Source organism: Ceratotherium simum, chromosome 18 (genome assembly GCF_057802395.1).
Source record: "Ceratotherium simum simum isolate JZ-2026a chromosome 18, ASM5780239v1, whole genome shotgun sequence".
Classification (NCBI taxonomy): domain Eukaryota; kingdom Metazoa; phylum Chordata; class Mammalia; order Perissodactyla; family Rhinocerotidae; genus Ceratotherium; species Ceratotherium simum.
In genome coordinates, this window is record NC_141917.1 from 29,441,513 (window position 1) to 29,456,726 (window position 15,214).

General features: G+C 37.7%; 1 protein-coding gene across 1 annotated transcript in view; it reads right to left on the reverse strand.

Moving 5' to 3' along the window:
• Positions 1–502: 502 nt before the first annotated feature.
• Positions 503–15,214, reverse strand: part of LOC101403030 (UDP-glycosyltransferase 3A1) — a 52,978-nt gene continuing 38,266 nt past the window's right edge. Inside the window, exons 8-9 of the mRNA XM_087443184.1 lie at positions 10,756–10,857; positions 503–562 (exon numbers count right to left, since the gene is read on the reverse strand). Of these exons, the coding sequence (XP_087299310.1) occupies positions 10,797–10,857 (61 nt within the window). The 3' untranslated portion in view covers positions 503–562; positions 10,756–10,796. The remainder of the gene's footprint in view (positions 563–10,755; positions 10,858–15,214) is intronic.

The following is a 15,214-nucleotide window of genomic DNA, read 5'->3' on the forward strand; positions in this document are numbered from 1 at the left end:
GATCCATATCCAAGCCATCCTTCAATGCCAGATGAATTCTTTGCTACTCTGAGAGCAGTCTCCAACCAAAGTAGATGTCCCAGATCTCTCTGTACTTCCTAAATTCTGTAATACTCTCTTAACGTCTTTTCAGAAAAGGGTATGAAGTCTCTCAGCTTGTGGAAGTAAAGAAGACTTGTGGAATAGTTTTGATCTGAGCAAGACTTTGAGAGGCGAGTAGAATTTTCTAGCAGAGAGGAAGGCAAGTGAAGATATAACCTCAAGCCTATAGGGGAAGCTGGGCATGCTGGAAATGTTACACAGTTACTAAGCCTCCAGTGAATGGCCTGGATGACTGAGAATATAGTGTGACTATTCCATCCGTCCATCCATCTACCCATCCATTATTCCATTCATCTATCCTTCCATCACAGTAACTCCTAAGTTCAAAGAATAAAATGACATTACCTGCCCTGAACAAATTTTTCCACATGGATCTTTAAAAACTCCAGCATTTCTTTTACATGGTCTTCAGGTGGAAACCAATTGATAATTTGGTATGTTTTTTCTCTCTTTTTGAAACCTAAGGGAGTAATTAAGGGGGAAAGGAAGTTAAATATCTCACACGGCCTCAATAAGCAGGAATGTAGTGGTATCTAATTTTGTCTTTTTTCTCTACTTTTCTTTTTGTGGTAATATTTGTTTCCCATTGTACTGACAAGAAAACGTGGGCTTATTGCACTTAATTAAATTTTTGAAATCTAATAAAATATGAATTATTCCAGAACCCACATTCTTTCTATTTTATAAAATAAATTTTCTCTTTCAAATTGATATGCAAATAATTTTAAAGGCCAAAAAATTCTAAAAGGCTAATTTAAAATTAAAAAAAAAAAAAACCAGTCCCCTACTTCATTATTTACCAAATTAGACCACTCACCCATCCCATTGCCCATGTGCAATTTTACAATTTTTAGCTGTTTTACCTGATATTTGCCTCCATTTACTAAATACTATGCTTCTATCATTATTACTTGATTCATCAATTTTATTTTTTCCCAATACTTCCTGAGGTACAATTTGCATAAAATAAAATGCACAAATTTTATGTATAGAGATCAACGATTTCCAATCTATGTATACTACCACGTAACCACCACTCAGACCAAGATATAGAACATATTTGTCACTCTAGAAAATTCCTTCATACCACTTTCCAGTCATTACTTACCTGCCCAAAGATTTTGCCTTCTATTACACAAATTAATTCTGCCTGTTCTTGCACTTCATATAAATGGATTCACAGATCATGGACTCTTTTCTTGGAGGTGGAGGGGATCTGGCTTCTTTAATTCACATAATGTCTATCAGAGTCAACTATATTGTTGAATGTAGCAGAATTTCATTTTTTATTGCTGTGTAATATTCCTTTATATGAAACCACAATTAATCCATTCTGTTGTTAATGGGCATCTGGGTGTTCCCAGTTCTTATTATCATAAAGGTACTATGGACAGTCTTATGCACATCTTTTTTTGGAAACATGCATTCATTTCTCTTGGTATACCTCTAGGAGCAGAATTTTTTGATCACAGAGTAGGTTAAGAATTCTTCTAAAGTGTTGCACCAATTTCCACTCCTACAAGAAATGTATGAGAGTTCCAGTTACTCTACAACATTGCCAACTCTGGTATTGTTGGTCTCATTCTTTTTCATGTTAGCCATTCTGATGGGTGTGAAGTGATATTTCCTTGTGGTTTTAATTTGCATTTCCCTGCTGACTAGTGATGTTGCACATCTTTTCATATGTTTGCTGACAGTTTTGATATCCTTGTCTGTAAAATGCCTGTTCAAGTCTTTTGTCCATCTTTAAAACTAGGTTGATTTGTTTTTTCTTATTTTTTTGTATGAATATTTATATATTCTGGATCAGAGTCCTTTGCCAGGTATACATTGGGGAATGTCTTCTCCCAGTATTTGCCTGAGCCTTTATTCTCTTAATGACATCTTTTGATGAATTGAAGTTCTTTATTAAGTCTAATTTATTCATCTTTTATTTTAATATTAGTGCTTTTTTAGAGTGTCCAATATAAAATACTTTTGATTACCCCAAGTTTGAAAAGGTAGTCCTTGTTTTCTTCAAGAAGCCTTATTGATTTATCTATATATTTAGGTCTATGATTTACCTCAAATTGTGTCTGTGTACAGTGATGAGTAGAAGTCAGGGTTCATTTTTCCCATATAGATATGCATTGCTCCAGCAAACATTTATTGAAAAAAAAATTAAAAACCTTTCTTTCTACATTGAATTGCATTGCTGTTTAGGTCATATATCAAAAGACCATATGTGTGGAGTTATTTGTGAATGCTTCTAGTCTGTTCTATTGATCGATTTAACATCTTTACTCCAATACCAGCCTGCCTTCATGACATAAGCTTTAAAGTGAGTCTTGAACTCTGGTATTCTAATTTTCCAAAGTTGTCCTACTTCTATGTCATTCACATTTCAATATATCTTTTATAATCAATTTGTCAATTTCTAGTATTTTTCTTAGGATTGAATTGAATTTAGAGAGCAATTTGGCAGAATTTATACCTTCATGATATTAATTCTTCCAATCTATGAACATCTCCACTTAATTAGATCTTTTTTAATTTCTCCCACCAATGTTTTGTAGTTTTCAATGCACAGGTCATTTAACTTATTGCAAAGCATTTTTATTTTTTGATATTATTGTAAAAAGCACTGTGACTTTTTATTTTAATTCCCAATTGTTTATTTCTGGTATACAGAAATACAGTTTATATTTGTATATTGACCTCGTATCCTGTGACCTGGTTATGTTCATTTATTAATTACTGTTTGTGATTCCTTTGGATTTTCTATGTATACAAATATGACATATTCAAATAAAGGGTTTTACTTCCTCCATTTTAATCCATGTGTCTTTTATTTCTTTTTCTTGCCTTATTGCACTGCTGAGACCTCCAATATAATACTGAAAAGTGGTGAGAGTAGACTTTCTTGTCATGTTCCTGGTGTTAGGTAAAAGAGAGAATTCCTTTTTCAACATTGAGTAGTATATTAATTTAGGATTTGTAGATACCCTTTATTAGATGAGGACAATCCCTTCTATATCTAGCTGTATTGTGATATAAAGTTTTGAATGTAGATCAATAAATTAAAAATACATATTATAATTCCTAGAGAAATCACTAAACACGTACAAACATGCAAACAGGTATAAATAAATCTCAACAGAGAAAATAAAGCAGCATACATACAACATATCCCCAATTCAGCCAAAGTAGGCAAAGTAAGAGGAATTGAAGAACCCATAACAGATGTGATTAATGAAAAACAAAACCAAGTTGGTATACCTAAACCCAACTGTATCAATGATTGCATTAAAATGCAAATGCAATAAACACCTAAATTAAAAGAAAAAGATTGTCTGACTAATAAAAAATGAAGAACCAATATTATGTTGTTAACAAGAAACAAACATTAAATGTAAAGACACAGACAGATTAAAGGTAAAAGAGTAGAAAAAGTTGCTAAGTGCAAACACTTAACAAAAGAAAGCTAGTATGGCTATATAAGTATCAGGGAAAGTAGATTCTAAGGTAAAGATCATCATCAGACTTAAGATGGACATTTCACAATGATAGAAGAATCTGCTCATGAAGGGATAGCAATCTTAAACATGTATGTAAATAGTAATGTAGCCTCAAAATATCTAAATCAATAAATGATAAAACTAAAGTAAACAGACAGATCCACAATCATAGTTGAAAACTTTAACATACTCTCTCAGTAACTGATAAAAGAAATAAACAGATAAAGTCACAAGAACATACATGATGGGAATAAACACTATTACTCAATTTACTCCAATTGGCGTTTATGTAGCACTACATTCAGCCAATACAGAATGCACATTCTTACATGTGGAATACTTACAAGATAGAGCATATGCTGGATGATGAAGCAAATCAAAATTATTTTCAAAAGACTTACAAATGAAGTAATTATGTATGGAGAATGTTCTTTTATCATAACATATTAACTTATAAATGAATAACACTAAAATATGTTGAAAATTCCAAATTATTTGAAAATTAAGCAATAATATTCTATATACTCCACTCTCAAAGAAGAAATGACAGAGAAAATGTTAAACCAAGCAAGGTGAAAGCATAACATATCAAAATTCATGGGATGCAGCTAAAAGATTATAGAAAAAATTTTGGCTTTGAATGTCTATATTAAAAAATAAAAACAGTATAAAATCAATTATCTAAACTTCCCCATTAATCAACTAGAAGAGGAAAAGAAAATTAATCTAAAAATAAGTTTAAAAGGGAAATGAGAAATATAAAAGTGAAAGATAATAAAGTATAAAACAGACAACAGAGAAAATCAAATATATAAAAAGTTGGTTCTCTGAAAGGATTAATAAAATTTATAAGCTTGAGCAAATATGAGAAAGAAAAAAAACACAAATTAATATTAGATGGAATGAGAGAAGGCTATCACTGCAGGTCCTACAGACCTTACCTGGAAAATAAAGGGGTATTATAAAAATATTTAAACAATAAATTCAACAACTTAGATGAAATAGACCAATTCCCTTGAAAAACACAGAAAACCACAACTGATCAAAAAAGAAACAGAAGAAAAACACACAAATAAAAGAGAGGAAAAAAGAGAAACAGAAAATCTCTGGCCTGTTATCTAACAAATAAATTTAATCTATAATTAAAACTTTCTCTCAAGAATAATTTAGACCCATGTGGTTTCATTGGTGGATTCTACCAAATAGCCAATGAAGAAAACATACCAATCACAAACAAAATCTTTCAGAATATAGAGGTGGAAGGTACACTTTCTAGCTCATTTGATCAAGTCAGAATGAAGGGACACAAAACCAAAGAATTTACCCAAAAAGGCATACTATAAACAAACATGACCCATGAATATGGATGCAAAAATCATTAACAAAGTACTAGAAAATTATATCTAATAATATATAAAAAGTATAATAAATCATGGTCAAATGAGATTTATCATGAGAATGCAAGGTTCAACAATCACATTATTAATTACCAAGATAATAAACTAAGGAAGAAAAACAAAATCATCTCAATAGGAGAACATTTGACAAAATTCAAAATCCATTCACGATCAAAAGCAAACATGCAAACAACTCTCTAAGCTCTCATTAAACTAAAAATATGAAGGAACTTGTTCAATCTGATAAAGAACATCAATGCTAAAACTAAAACTAAAATACTCAATGTTGAAACATGGAACATTTTTCTTTTATGACAGGGAAAAAGGCAGGAATGTCTAATCTCACCACTTCTATTAAACATTGCATTAGATAGTCTATCCAATGCAATAAGGCAAGAAAAAAATAAAAGGCATAAAGATTGGAAAGAAGCAAGACTGTTGCCATTTGCAGATTAGATCATTGTGCATGTACAAAAAAATTCTATATAATCTAAAAAATAAAACTAAAAGACCTACTAAGTAAATTTAGCAAGGTTACAGGGTACAAGATCATAATACAAAAATAAACTGTGTTACCATATACATTGTAATAAACAATGGGAAACTGAGTTTTAAAAAAATAATCAATTACTGGGGGCCGGCCTTGTGGCGCAAGCAGTTAAGTGCGCGTGCTCCACTGTGGTGGCCCGGGGTTCGCCGGTTCGGATGCCGGGCATGCACTGACGCACTGCTTGGCAAGCCATGTTGTGGCGGCATCCCATATAAAATGGAGGAAGATGGGCACGGATGTTAGCCCAGGGCCAGTCTTCCTCAGCAGAAAAAAAAAAAGCGGAGGATTGGCAGATGTTAGCACAGGGCTGATCTCCTCACCAAAAAAAAAAAAAAAATCATCAATTACAATAGAATCAAAATAAAACAAATTCCTAGGAATAATAAAAATGATAAAATAGGTGAAAATATTCTTCACTGAAAATTAGGAAACATTGATGGTACAAATTAAAGATGATTTCAATAAATGAAGAGAAGGCATGTTCATGCACAGTAAGAGTCAATGTTGTTTTTATTGATGACCATTCCTTCTCTATTGATCTGTAGATTCAATGCAATTCCAAACAATATTCAAGTAGGCCTTGTCACAGAATTTTACAAATTAATTCTGAAATTTATGTGAAAATGCAAAGGATCAAGAATAATAAAAACAATCCTGAAAGTGAAGAACAAAATTGAAGGACCTATACTACCAAATTTCTAGATTCATACTATACAGCTATGGTAATCAAGACAGTGTATTCCTACCACATGCATAGACAAATGGATCATTAGAATAGACTAGAGGGCCGGCCCCGTGGCTTAGCGGTTAAGTGCGTGCGCTCTGCTACTGGCGGCCTGGGTTCAGACCCACGGCGCGCACGGATGCACCGCTTCTCTGGCCATGCTGAGGCCGCGTCCCACATACAGCAACTAGAAGGATGTGCAACTATGACATACAACTATCTAGTGGGGCTTTGGAGAAAAAAAAGGAGGAGGATTGGCAATAGATGTTAGCTCAGAGCTGGTCTTGCTCAGCAAAAAGAGGAGGATTAGCATGGATGTTACCTCAGGGCTGATCTTCCTCACAAAAAAAAAAAAAAAAGAATAGACTAGAGAACCCGTAAATAGAGGTTTCACTCTTAATATCATTTTTAATTAGATACTGAAGTGTAAACTCTCTACCACTTTATATTATAATGCTTTAATTATATATCCATCTCCTTCATGGGACTGTGAATTTCTATAAGATAGAAACTCTATCATATTTCCTTCTGTATTTAGGGGGCCTAGAACTGTGCTTGATACAAAGTCAGTGTTCAAATAATATTTGCTGCCTGATTGTATAAGTGATTGAGTAAAGTAACATTTAAGTGTACTGGGAGATGGCAATAGTGGAATATTGTGTCAAAATGAAACAGAGAGTTTTTTTGTGTGTGTGAGGAAGATCAGTCCTGAGCTAACATCCATGCTAATCCTCCTCTTTTTGCTGAGGAAGACGGCTCTGAGCTAACATCTATTGCCAATCCTCCTCCTTTTTTTTTTTTTTCCCCAAAGCCCCAGTAGATAGTTGCCTGTCATAGTTGCACATCCCTCTAGTTGCTGTATGTGGGACGCGGCCTCAGCTTGGCCGGAGAAGCGGTGCGTTGGTGGGCGCCTGGGATCCAAACCCAGGGCCGCCAGTAGTGGAGCTCACGCACTTAACCACTAAGCCACGGGACCGGCCCCACAGAAATTTTTTTAAGAAGACATTTACACACAAAAAAAAAATAACAAAAAGCTTAGAGTAGTATTATCCAGCAAGCATGCACTAAAAGAAACAGGAAAAAAGACTACCTGGCATAGAAAGAAAAAAAAACAATCCCAAGTGGAAACACAGAAAATTAGGAAGAAATAAAAAACAACAAAAAGATTCATTTGTAAGTAAGCATAAATGAGTAAACAAAATCTTAAAAATATTAGCAATGTCATGTGGAGTTCAAAATATATGTTGAATAAGGATGTATGGCAACAATAATGCAAAAGTTGGAAGAAGAAGTGTAGTTAACAGGTTCCAAGGCTCTATCCTAATTGGGAAATAGCAATAGTAAAACCTTTTATTGAGAGGAGTAAATCAAGGATGCATATTGTAACCTCTAGGGTAATGAATAAAATAATCGTTGAAAAAAAACTATAATAACAAATTAATAGAAGGAGAAATTGAAATAATAAAAAAAATGCTCCAAAATAAGAGGAAAAGAAATATAAAATAGGTGGGTTAAATAGAAAACAAATAGTAAGATGGTAGCTCTAACTATATCAATAATTACATGAAATGTAAGTGGATTAAGTAGTCAAAGTAAAAGACTAAGATTATCACACTAGATTTTTTTAAATTGCACATTTGTTATTCCTTTCAAAAGACGTAACTTAAATATAAGCACGCAGACATTTCAAAGTTTGAAATTTAAAAGATGTAAAAAATATTTCACGTAAACATCAAAGGAAAATAAACTTCTATAGCTATACCTATATTCGACAAAGTAGAATTTAAAGCAAACAGTATTACTAGAGATAAAAAAGGACAATTTATTACGATAAAGAGATCAGTCTACAATCCTCAATCTGTGTGTACACTGTATAACTTTAAAATATACAAAGCAAACACTGACAGACCTAAAAGAAAAAACAGAAAAACTCGTAACCATTGTGGGAGAGTTTAACACACATTACTCAATAGCTGATTGAACAAGTAAATAAAATATCAGATCAAGCCAGGATATGGAGTCACAGAAAAAGTGGAGGAGGAACCCATACATAACTTGACAGGTTCCTTTAGGGATGCCTGTAAATAGAGTTGCATACAGCATATTTGTGCCAATTAGGAAAAGCCTGCCCCCCTCTACACAGATAACATCTCAGCAATTTTTATGGGGATTTGACAAAGGCATCCCATCCTCTGGGTAGATTTAGCCCCAGTGGCAAAAGGAGTACTGGCTGGAATTCAGCCCCTACTCTCACCCTCAGCCTGGTACCCTGGTGCATGGCAGAGCCTGTGCTCCCGTGCAGGGGCCATGGTCCACAAGATAGCTTGACACAGACCCAAGCTTCTGGACCCAGAGAATATTACACACTGACTTTACCCTAAACCGGTGGTGTCAATTGGAGATAATTTTGCCCTCTAGGAGCCATTTGGCAACATCTGGGGAAAATTTTATTGTCACAACTGGGGAATACTGCTGGCATCTAATAGAGGCCAGGGACACTGCTAGACATCGACAACACTCAGGACAGGCCCCACCACAAAGAATTATCTAGCCCAAAATGCCAATAGTGCCAAGGTTGAGAAATCCTGCTCTAGACAGCCTAGAATAGATAGCCTGCTCTAGACAACCTGATGGGTCTAGAAAATAAAGAAGAGAGGCCGAATGTGTTTGCCAACAGATGTCCCACAGTGAGATAAAAGGATTCCTGGACTCATGCCATTCCAAAAAAGAAAAGAGGACATGCCCCAATGTGGAGAGAGTCCTGTGGTTGCCCAGTGTTGCAGATCGGGTGGAGAAGTCATCTAACCCAAAAGAGGGGGAAATATTAGAAGCATACTTGGCTTCAGATCAAACGTCATGTTCTCCAACCAGATATATCAGTGGTAAAGATGGCATTTTGATCTCTTTGTCTGACTCTTATGGATTCTGAAATCAGAAGGAACTAGAAATATATTTTATTACGCTCTCTAAACCACAACATGTAATCAGGGTTTCACCCTGGCTAGGGTCCAAGAGCGGTCCCCCTACATTTACAATGGGCTACGGGCCAGTAGCAACGCTGCTAATAGGCTGTCTCGCCAACCTCGTCTGTAAGAGGTGAACCTGATCCTGTTGGGAAAGGTAAGGGCTGTTTGGTTGAAGAATTTTCTTAAGCCAGGATATGCAGTTGAGAGTCTTAAAACAATTCCCCAAAGTGTAACCTTGGTACCTGTCACTCTAAGAGGAGGAACATTTGCATGAAGTGACATTTACCTGGTGGACTGAGACATGAGGATAGTTGGTTTAGAAAAAGGAAGCAAGATGAGACTGCCATTGACTAAGGTCTCTTTTAGGATGTGTTCTTGTCCTTATGTTTCTGCATGTCACTTGATCTGATAGTACATGTATAGATTAAAACCTTTGCTACTTTACTGTCATCTGTCATTCATTTAAGTGACATTATGAAGCAAAGTGGTAAATAAATAATGTGGTAAATAAATTTTAAGAGATATGAAAATATATCCAAAGATATAGTTTATAAATGGTTAAATATTTCACTACACTGAGCCAAGAATCATATCAGCAATAATCCAACTCTGTGTTTATCTTGGACCTCTATCTTGCTTTTTCTCTGAAAAGAAGGATGATCTTGCTATTTCCAAAGCTTCAAAAATGCCCACTTAGAAGGAGATGGCTAAATCAACCCAATGGAATAGTCTAGACTAGCAGTTTTAAATCTGGGCTTGTAAATAAACTACAGTGAGGGACAGGGGACAATAACACCTGAATTGTTTGCAAAATTTTGCATGCATGCATTTTAAGGGAGTTGAAGGTATATAACTTTCAGCAGTTTCTCAAAGGCCTCTGGGACTCTGAAAAGAGGTAAGAACCATTGCCCTGTGGCTGATAAATTAGACATCTGGGCAAGGCAGTTCTTTTCAGGTAGAATTTTTTGGATTCAATGCTTCCGTAAGCTAGCTTGTGCAAACACTGTTCCCAAACTCATGTGGTGTCCTCTGAACTCAGACTGTGCAAAGTCATCTCAATGGCAGGCTATGATCTAAGTTACAGAAATATGGAGCTTCTTCATTTTCAAAACTAAGAACAGGAGAAAGGAATCTATGACGAAAGCTGATCTTGACATATAAGAAGTCTTAAATATGCCAGAATGCATCTATCCAATATGTCTTCCACTCCTTATGTAAAGCACCATTCAGCAAGTTCATGCGGGGACATAAGTGGAAGTTTTGCCTGGGCTGGAGTTAAGAATCAAGTAAGGCATGAAATATGGATATATGGAGGGTAGAAGTAAGTAGGCAGAGTCTGATAAATGTCCCAACACTCTGTTTTGCTAAACTTAGGATCTAAGATATGCCTTTATGTCACACATAGTTTTAATTTTTCAACCCAGTTAGACTCAAAAACTTGTTGATTACGCTTTATGATATTCATGGTACTGTAATCATTGCCTAGGAGAGAGGAATCCAAAAGTTAATGACAAGATACCTGACATAAAAGTAAGTCCTTTCAGATGAAGCGTGGTGGCATTATGACCACGATCTTGAAGAATCTGAGACAATTGGTCCATCAGTAGATAATGGCTTCCACCTAGAAACAATACACAACTTAAATTTTGTGAAGATGAGAATAGACGGTCTGACGTTGATGGGGTGGTGGGGAGAAAATCCAGGAGAGGAAGAGAAGGGAAAGAGGAAACTGGATGGGGAGCAGAGGAAGACAAGCATCGTCAGTTCCTCCACCTCACTCTGAGTAACACCCAGCAAAGCACCCAGGACAGAGGCTGAGTGTCCAAATCCTTGACTTATAGCCATCTTCCACTGAAAAGTTTTATCTTGTGAGCCATGGCATCACGTCAATTGATGAGCTTCTCTGTGGTTAGTCCTTAAGGTGAACTTCATTCTAGAGAGACGCTAAATTTTAGCAGAGGTCTTGTGGAGACGTGGCGTGCTAAAGAAATCTCTAGACCACGGGAAATTCTGGCATGATGCTGCACGTGTAAGTGCAGTGTTCCTAATGAATAACAAATCAGGTCTATCACTGGGTTTCTGCTCTTTGGAAGTTTGTGCTCCCTCACAGGAACCAGAAACATGATGGATAGATGACAACAGGACACAGCCTTTGGAAGATAAGGTTGGAGCTTCCACTTAGTGCTAAAATTCCTTGAGGCTCAAATACATTTGTCACGAGAGTTCTCAGTTTGAGCAGGAGTTTTGCTCAATTTAGAACTCAGACATTGGCCTATTGGCAAGCCTGCCAGAACCTATTTGCATCTCTAGGATCTGAGCTGCCTTCTGGGAAGAGGGCACTGATATCCAAAAAGAGAGGCCATGAGTTGGTGAAGGTGCAAATCTCCTCACGTCAGTGCCTGTTTCATGGGTCTTCCTACAGTTTATGCCAGGAGGCATTGTCCAAATTTTAAAGGGAAGCCTAGTGCTATTGCTTCAAAAGGAAGTTTCATCCGCAGTACCTGGACAACAGGGGGCCAGAGCAGGAGAGAACAGAAATGGCAAATGCCAAACGTCTGAGAAGAGAGTAGTTTGAGGGCTGGCAGTCCACAATTGTGGATGGAGGCAAAGCCAGAGAAATCATTTGAGGCTGGTAGAATGACTCAGATTTTAACCTCTAATCTGCCTTGGGCTCAGGGAAATGAGAGTTATGTACAACTCTTAGCCCATGGTCATTCCGTGCCCCTGCCTCTGCCTCACATGTCAGTTGAGCTGCTCTTGCTGTTTGTCTCATCCACATAAGAATGGACTTCCAGGAAGAAGACGCGCCCTGAGACTGACATTCAGGGTGGGTACAGATGAGCAAGAGCCTCTTCGAGGGTTTTCAGAAATACACAAATCATGTCATCTTGCTACTAGTTTGCAATTTGTGCCAGGAAAGCAGATTCACTATTTTTTTTGAGAGACGTGAAAGCTTTTCTGTTTCCTTTCTATTATACTAATTATATTAATACTGAGGACCAAGCAAGAGAAAACAAGCTGTTCAGCTTCTAATTGAGTGACAGGGATTCTTCTAGTTACTAAAAACAGCAACAACACTGAGTGTGAGAAAACAATCTTTCTGTCCAAAAATCTGGGCAAATTCCCTGGCTGTGCCATTAAGCTCTGGTATCTCTAAACTTTAAATCTTTCCTTGGAGTTGATCTAAAATTCCTAAACTATTTTTCAAAGATGGATTGAATAAAACCCTATGAGAAACTCCATCTCAGGACATATCGTTTAGGTAACAAATTTTTCCTCTGCACATTCTCTTTTAGACAAAAGCAAAAGAAGAGATAGTTGTACCTCAAAGCTGGAGACAAGAGATGCAGAATTAATAGTCTCGTATCCTTCAAAAGTATCTACGACACTGAGTGGAAGGAGAGTGAGGGGTGGAAGAGGTCGGTAGTTCCTTGGGTCATATCTCTAGTCTGGTCAGGCCTATAGATTTTGTACCAAAGAAAACCCCTACCCTCCAATTGTCATGAAACCATCTTTCCTGCTCTGTCTTGGGTCTGAGTGCACCCTCAAAAAGTTCTATGGCCAGCCCCAAGAACGTCTTCCCTGGGTCGCCAGGAGTCCACCCACAACTCTGAGGTTTGAGTGAGCTCTTGCAAGCCGGGGGGACAGAGCATGGAGAGGTTTCCCAGCTATTCTGCTCCAGCTCGGTGAACAAGCAAGTCCCTTCTGGGCAGGAATAGGAGACGAGAGGGGAGTTTTTTCTGGGAATATCATCTTCACTCAGGATAGAAGAGAGCCTCTCTATGCTATCCTAGCAGCCCTTGCCCCTTTCTCCTCCTTCGAGGCCAGGGACCAAGCCCAGCTCAGAAAACAATGGGAATGAGTCTCTGTCCCAGTGCGCTTCCTCAGCGCACCTGAGTGCTTTGGTTTCTGCATTCTCCTCCCAAATACTCACGCACCAAGGACAGTGTTAGGATTTGGGTGGCATCTGAGAGCCCGAGCTCAGGCAGAAGGAAGCCCACTAGAAGCAGTGCCCGCTGCCCCACCATGCTTGCTCTTGTAGAAGCTGCGGAGCCCAGCCCTGTGCTTCTCACCCTGCGCCCTGCTCCCCGCAAAGCGACCTGTGGAGCTCAGGACACGCAGCCCACAGGCAGCGAAGGAAAGGCGCTGGCTGGGACCCCGGGCTGAGGTAAGAGACAGGTCCTGCCTATCTTACCTTCTGTTTGTCCCCTTTCACCCTTCTGCCCCTCCTCCCTTGGTGTGTGCTCCTTTGGATATTCTGTCCTCCCCCTCCCTAACCATGGGCAGCAGGAAGGAGGGGTTAGTGAGTTAATCCTTAACCAGGCTCTGTCCACTAATCTCCACTCTCCTCCCCTTGGAAAATACTCAGAACCAGGAATGGTAGAGACATTAGGAAATCATTTGGATGATAGCTCCACCTCGAAGTGATTCGAATCTGTCTGCTTTTATAGATCTTTCCAGAATTTATGGTACTCCTCCTCCAGTCTAACTGCTCTAATTACCTCATACTGCCATCCCCATGCCCCATTTCCCCATGTACTTGCTTAAAATGTGTCCCAAGATCAAGGGATGCTACTCACTGGAAGCAGTGTCTACTCCCGGGGAGTAGTTTGTTTCTACTCTCTTGAAACAAAGCCCCAAAGGAAATTGACCTACCAGTCCTGGACTATATCTCTAAGGGCCTCTTAAGGAGGGAATTTATTCATGAAGAGGCCCTAGAGTCCTAACTCTGGAAGTCCAGGTCTGTACCCAGAGGACTGAACCTCTAAAGCTGAGACTGTAATATTGCATGAGCGTCATACAATAGGACTGGGAATCTTTCCACAGTCTCCTCAGGCACAAGCTGAGGGCATCTTGTAATTCTGCTTCCTTGTAATGTCAGCCTTGGGAAGGGCTGACAAACCTCAGAAGTCATCTGTGTGTTTTCTATCCTCAAAATATGACTGGCTTTAGTAAAGGTTTCAGTGCAACTCTAAAAGAGGCGGAGAAAAGACTTGAATGTAAGACCTGAAACCATAAACCTCCTAGAAGAAAATGTAGGTGGTAAGCTCCTTGACGTTGGTTTTAATGATGATTTTTTGGATTTGGCACTAAAAGCAAAGGCAACAAAAACAAAAATAAACAAGTGGGATTACATCAACCTAAAAAGCTTCTGCACAGCAAAGGAAACCATTAAAAAAATGAAAAAGCGGCATACAAAACAGCAGAAAGTAGTTGCAAATCATATATCTAAAATGGCTATCATCGAAAAGAAAAGAAATAAGTGTTGGCGAGGATGTCGAGAAAAGTGGCCCCTTGTGCACTGTTGGCGGGAATGTAAATTGGCGCAGCGGTATGGAGTTTCCTTAAAAAATGAAAATTAGAACTACCATATGATCCAGCAATTCCACTTCTGAGTCTTTACCTGAAGAAAATGAATACATTAACTTGAACAGACATATACATCCCCATGTTCATTGCAGCATTCTTCACAGTAGCCAAGATATGGTAACAACCTAAGTGTCCACTGATGGGTGAATAGATAAAAAATTCTGGTATATGTAGAATGGAATATTAGCCATAAAAAAATGAAAACTTGCTAATTGTGACAACATGGATGGACCTTAAGGGCATCACGTTAAGTATAATAAGTCAGGCAGAGAAAGACAAATACTGCATGATCTCACTCATATGTGAAATCTAAACCAAAAATAAACAAACTGAGCTCATCCATACAGAGAAGAGATTGGTGGTTGCCAGAGGTGGAGGATAGGAGATGGGTAAAACGGGTGAAGGGAGTCAAAAGGTAGAATCTTACAGGTATAAAATAAATAAGTCATGGGATGTAATGTACAGCATGATGGCTATCATAATAACACTGTATTGCATATTTGAAAGTTGCTAAGAGAGTAGCTCTTAAAAGTTCTCATCTCAAGAAAAAAAATTTGTAATTATTTTGGTAACTGATGTTAACTAGATTTATTGTGGTGATCATTTCA